We start from the raw sequence: 6216 nt of genomic DNA on the forward strand, positions 1-6216 counted from the left end.
CATCCCCGAGGGATAGTAGGTCGACGGAGCCATCCTCCGAGGAGAGTTCAGCTTCGCCAGTCGCGCTTAGCATACCCATTGGGCTGTCTTCAGCGTCGGACATAGGCGATAGGGCGTCGAGCTGGTCACCCCAGCTGGCGTCCACTCCTCCAGTGCCGGTCGGCTCCTGGGTGAGGGTTGCTGACTCAAGGGGAGGGAGGTCATCCGCTCCGAGCATGGGGTCGTCGCCGGTGAAGTTAGCTAGGCGTGTTAGCCTGCGTTGGCGAGACCGGTGGGAGAGACGGGCGCAGTGTTCGCACACTCCCGGGGCTGTTATCGCGGTCCGGGCGTGTTGCAGCCCCAGACACGCGGCACACACCTGGTGGGTGTCAGCAGCCGCAATCTTGCTCCCACACAAGCACAGTCTAGCAAGGTCATCGCACTTCCTCGCGAGGAGGGGGGGTACTTGCGTAGACATGCTCCTTCGCTACTGTTTGGTGACAGGCTAGCGGTCGCTACTGTTAGGTGACAGACTAGCTTGGGGTACTACTGTTTGGTAACAGGCTAGCGGGGCTACTGTTTGGTGACAGGCTAGCAGTGGGCTACTGTTTGGAGACAGACTAGCGTTAGAGTTTGGGGGCTACTGTTTGGAGACAGGCTAGCGTGCTACTGTTTGGCGACAGACTAGCAGAGAGGCTACTGTTTGGAGACAGACTAGCCAAGTCCAAACCAATGCTCTTCGAAGATGAATATAGCGTTAAGGAAGCGTTCGGGGACCGAGTCGTTACCTCGCTCTATGAACAGTTAAGCCTCCAAGCCATGAACACCTGTGCACGAGAGAGCAAGCCTCTGGGGGCGAGAAGAGGTTTTAGACTGAGGCAATGACGCTGCGCCGTGGCTTATAAGGGAGGTGGGCGTACCTCCTCCACGTCGCATACGTCAGTCGTCCAGCCAATAGTGGCTGGCGTAATGATATTTGGCTTCTGGGGAACCCGCGAGAGGGCGTGTCCCATAGTGAGATACCGAACGAATGCTTGAAAGAGAACCTCACTGCAACATTGTTTTCCGTACCCATTCCACACCGGTTGGTGGCGACAACGTGCCAGTTGCTAAGGCTATCGGAAGAACACTGTTGACGAAGTAGTCCTACTTTGGCCATGTGAGATGCTATGCTCATGCACATTTATTTTGAATAGTACACATTTTAAGATTGTTAATCGGTTTTGTGAGTAATATTTATCAAAATGAAGAGGAAGGTTGAAGAAACGTCTACGGACGTTGACAATGAGGTAAAATACTTATTTGTATCATCAGTGTCGCTAATAAGAGAGTAACGTTTGCTACATCTCTGAAAGTTTTTAGCCACCGCTAGCATGCCTGCTGTTTCAGCTGAGATCCTTCTCCTGTAACCATGTTTGTTGACAACACATATTGGATATGGACCATAACACATTTCAAGAGTTTTGATAGTCCTGTCTTTGAACAAACTGTGTTACCTGTCAGTTTAGTCAATCAAAACGACTCTTGCACAACTCCTTGGTTTATTGATAAACCTTAATATTTTTAAGTTACAAGACGCTGGCAGTGCATTGAGCCAAAAGGTTGTGTTTTCGACGTACTGTAATCTAAATGAGCCTCAGAACTTGCCTACTGTATGTTTTTTGTTTACGTGTCATGTCTAGACGGAATCCATTGAGCCGAATCTGGATGAAGATGGGGATGAGAGGCCGACGAAAGCCCTCAAAGGCGAATCAAAGAAAAAGACTTCTAAAACTGATCTCGTTCGTCCACTGAAAGTGTCCAATAAGGATTTATACAAAGCTCCCACTCCAGAGGAGTTGAACCAGCTGAAGGAGACCGAGAGTCTCTTTCATTGCAGCCTGCTGAAAATGCAGGTCAGTAAAAAGATGATGCATTTGGCATGTTGGGAGACTGACTGTCACAAGTACAGCATCACATTTGTCATTGTTTGGTTAACATATTTACACTTTTTAATGTTTATCTTTTTTGTATGTGAGGTCATACTGTGTGCAGTCTGTGGTAGAATTGCTGTACTAACTTCTTGTTTCCCTTTAATGAACAGATGGAGGAGCTCTTGAAGGAGGTGGCCCTAAGTGAGAACAAGAAGCGACTGGTGGACTCCTTTGTGTTGAAGATCACTGAACTTCTCCAGTCTGTGCCAGAGTCCTCTGTGGTTGAGGTCAGTGTATTGTGACGGAATGTTAGGGCCAGTGTCCAGACTTTTAACATCATGAGACGTCTGACTGCACACCAATCTCATTCTGCGTTTTCTCTTGCTTCTCCTCAGCTGAGTGACACCACATGGCTGTCGAAGGTGGAGGTGCCGTTCATCCTGGTCCCCAAATCAACCAAAGGCAAGTTTCACATGGAGCCGCCAGCCTCGGTGTCCCTGATTGGGAGCTATCCGCTGGGCACCTGCATCAAACCACGAGTTGCTGTGGACCTGATGGTCACCATCCCTTCTGTAAGTCACACTTATGGAAAACAACATAGATGTTCTGCTTGGTATTTGTTACATATTATGCACGTGTGATCACGAAGTTCTTGCATATGTTGTATGAATATTTTTCTAAAATAAGAATGAATATTAAAGGGGTGTTCTGTTGTGAAATTCTGTAAGAATTGAGTTGTCTTAAAAGCACTATTACTTCTCGCAGAGACACCGGTCCACTGATTTACTATCGTTCTGCTTTTTAGAGTGTAATACATCCAATGGATGCCATCAACCAGCGGTACTCCCGGAAGAGGGCGCTATACCTTGCTGGTCTGGCAGAGCATCTCCTCTCCTCTGAAGAGGTTGGAACGCTGCGCTATTCATGTCTCCATGGCAACCGCCTCCGGCCCATCTTGCTGCTGACTCCTCCAGGTAAGTGATCTGTTTGCCTAAATATTAGTGCACAGTTTTATTTAGCTCTCCTGAATTAGCCAGAGAACAGCACCTGGTGAAACAGACTGAACCCATGTTTTATTTACTCTACGTGTTTACTAAAAGTGGTGTTTGCGTCAGCATCCTGGCAGATCCAGGTCTCTGTGTGGTAAATCTGGATTTGCCTATTCCGTTGACAGATTAACAGCTCTCCGTTCAGCGAAACCCTCTGGCACCCAACTATGCCATGCTGGGACAATGCTGGAGAGAACATGGGCTATGCACATGCTCACATTTGGTGTTCTTTGATTTAAAGAAATATACTTTTGAAGACAGTCTGTTTTACTTGTGTGTAACCTACAGGTAAAGATGCTAGTAGTCTGACGTTACGCGTCCACGCCTGCCCCCCTTCTGACTTCCTGAAGCCGAGTCACCTCCACCCCTGCAAGAGCAAGATCCAGACCGAGTGGTACACAGGCATCGATGCCCCACAGCCAGGTAAAGAGACTAGCATGTGGTGGGTGGGGAGGGCAGGGGTTTCAGTAAGTAAAATTGTTTGTGTGTGTTTATATGTAATATGTTATTTCATGTTATTGATGATATTTTTGGCAATAAAAAATGTAATGAGAAAAAAAAAATCTTAGCCAACTTGATGTTTGCATTTTTTTCACTGATTGGGTCCTCGTTTGTTGGCGTAACTCAGACAGTCTCAGACAGTTATCTGTTATGCCTTTAAAGACACTGGATAATTGTGTAAAGGCAGTAAGCTCAGAAAAGGCGCAACTTAAATATTTCCCCCAAATCGTGCAACCCCTTGCTTAAAGCACTGTGTGCAGAAATGTGTATCTTTATCGCAGTGCCATTGCCTTGACTTCCTCTGTTGTTGTTTATGCCGTGTCTTTCCTAGGAGGCGCCGACACCCCCACCCCACATTACAACAGCACAGTGCTGGGAGACCATCTTCCTGCGGCCCATCTCCAGTTCCTGTCTGCAGTCCGAGATCAGTGCGGCGCCTTCAAAGACGCTGTAGCCTTACTGAAGGTGTGGCTGAGACAGAGAGAGTTGGATCAGGTGGGTTCTCCTCATACTCATTTGACACTACGATGGATGGTAGGGATTTCTGATGAGTATATCATCATTTAAAATATGTAATTTAAAGGTTTAGTTTGAACTTGTTTAACTCTATGGACCACATCAACACTGGCTTTACATGATGCATGTAACATGAATTCCTGTTGTGGTTGTTTTTTCAGCCCTGTGTAAAATGTGCATTGCTAAAGCTATCCCTGTTTTCGTAACCTTCCCATGCAGGGCTCGGGGTGTTTTGGTGGCTTTCTGGCCTCCATGTTGCTGGCCTACCTTCTTACTTCTCACAAAGTCAGCAACCACATGTCAGCCTATCAGCTGTTCCGGAATGCCCTACACTTCCTGGGTGAGGATTAATTTTCAGCTCTCCCTTGGCATTTCAGGACCATTAAACATTGGTTCACTGTCACGCACACAACACAATCTGTGGTTTACGTTGTCTCTAAACTGCCCCAGGGACATGTTTTGAAATGATTCAGTTCAAATCTAGTGCGAGCACTTTCTCATGTCTCCCTGTGGTTTTGCATGAGACTCACGTGATTTCTTCTCCCTCACAGCTTCAACAGACCTGACAGAGAATGGCATCACCCTGGCCAGAAACCCTGACTCTAAATCCGTGAGTAGTTTATCTCAGGTCAAAACATGTCAAGTTTGTGTGTGTGGTCTACTCATTTGTGAACCGTTCATTAAATACCCCAGGCCTGATAGGGTTCAGGCGTGGTGCCTGAATTCAGGCTTGAGCTTGCAAAGGCTATTCTACATATTGTCTTTGAATTGTATTTGATAATTTCAGGCATAGATCATTTCCTGTCCATCAGCCCTGATATTCATCTGCTTTCTCCAACTCCCAGCCCAGCCTGTCAGACTTCCACAGTGCATTCCAAGTCGTGTTTGTGGACCCTTCTGGACACCTTAATCTCTGTGCCGATATGACCGCCCAAACCTACAAACAGGTGAGACTAAACATGCACACTAACCCTCTGTAAGCTTGTGACTGACAATGGCACCTTCTCCAGGCTCGTTCCCACTGATCTATAAAGAACACTGGATAGACTATCCCATTGTTTCCGCCCCATCATTCTATATCTAAATCAGTGGCAACGAGGACCGAGGAAGGAAGGGAGGATAGATTAATAGATGAATGAGAGAGGCCCTACGTAGACTATTTTTAATTATTTGTGAATTGAGGTGTATTTTAGTCTGTCAGTTTAGGTAGTTTGAATTTGGGTATTAATGGCTATTGGGTTTTAATGCAATCACCTAGATCCAGCATGAAGCGTCGCTGTCGGTGCGGTTTTGGGACGACCCCACCATGGACGGTTTCCAGGCCATGTTAATGACGCCCAAGCCTCTGGTCAGGACCTACGACCACGTCTTCCAGTGAGTAGTCCAGGGAACATTCTGCCCCTGGTTTTGAAAAGTAGTGGCTTTGTCCAGTGTTGGAATCAGTTCTCTGTTTAGGTGGGCTGCTGATGGCAGGGTGAGGGCTGAATTGGTCATAAACATTTTGTGACTTTTTTTATATATATATATATATCAGATAATCACCTCATTCCATATACCCTATCCTGTCTATACGTTGTATATCACATGGCACTTTATCACATGCTTTTTTGCACCTCTGGTTATATGTAAACTGCATTTTGTTGTCTTTGTACTTGCACTCCGCACAATGACAATAAAGTTGAATCTAATCTAATCGAATCTAATTTAATATCTCTCTCTTTCTCTCTCAGGCTCAGTGGGTTGGCCAAAATGCAGTCCGCATGCAAGAAGCTCAATCTCTTCAGCGAGCTCATGGACCACAGTGGGAACTACGTTGTCACTGCGCTACCTCTTTTACTGTCCCTCCTGCAACGAGGGCTTGGAGAACGGATCCACGTGCTCGCCCACTCACTGCCTGCTGATCCTGAGGTGAGGCTTGTTGGTTGGTTGATGGGTGGATGCAGTGTTCATGTAGTGTCCATTACTCAGTTATGTCTCTCAGAAACTTTGTAACAACTTGGTGAATGCATACATTTGAACATACTGCTGACTCCCCCTGGCTATAGCTACCTACAGTAAAACTCCCATCAGTTGCAAGAGGGGTGGTTTGGCTGTGGTGTAACTGATGATGATCTGAGAGATCTGGGGTGCATTTCCCAGAACCATAGTTGCTAACCTGTCAGCGACTTAGTTGGTTGGTAATGGGAAATTGCATTGCAACCAACAAGGTTCCTAACTTAGTTGGCAACTATGGTTTTGGGGAAATGCACCCCTGACCG

General features: G+C 46.7%; 1 protein-coding gene across 1 annotated transcript in view; it reads left to right on the top strand.

Annotated features, from left to right (window-relative positions):
* Window positions 1-1102: 1102 nt before the first annotated feature.
* nol6 (nucleolar protein 6 (RNA-associated)) overlaps window positions 1103-6216 on the top strand; it is a 20469-nt gene continuing 15355 nt past the window's right edge. Inside the window, exons 1-12 of the mRNA XM_062542769.1 lie at window positions 1103-1268; window positions 1662-1874; window positions 2063-2179; window positions 2288-2464; window positions 2698-2866; window positions 3230-3364; window positions 3774-3937; window positions 4178-4298; window positions 4510-4568; window positions 4804-4905; window positions 5217-5332; window positions 5689-5866. Coding sequence (XP_062398753.1) covers window positions 1224-1268; window positions 1662-1874; window positions 2063-2179; window positions 2288-2464; window positions 2698-2866; window positions 3230-3364; window positions 3774-3937; window positions 4178-4298; window positions 4510-4568; window positions 4804-4905; window positions 5217-5332; window positions 5689-5866 — 1596 coding nt within the window. The 5' untranslated portion in view covers window positions 1103-1223. The remainder of the gene's footprint in view (window positions 1269-1661; window positions 1875-2062; window positions 2180-2287; window positions 2465-2697; window positions 2867-3229; window positions 3365-3773; window positions 3938-4177; window positions 4299-4509; window positions 4569-4803; window positions 4906-5216; window positions 5333-5688; window positions 5867-6216) is intronic.

The sequence above is a fragment of the Sardina pilchardus genome, chromosome 8 (genome assembly GCF_963854185.1).
Source record: "Sardina pilchardus chromosome 8, fSarPil1.1, whole genome shotgun sequence".
In the NCBI taxonomy this organism is placed as follows: Eukaryota; Metazoa; Chordata; class Actinopteri; order Clupeiformes; family Clupeidae; genus Sardina; species Sardina pilchardus.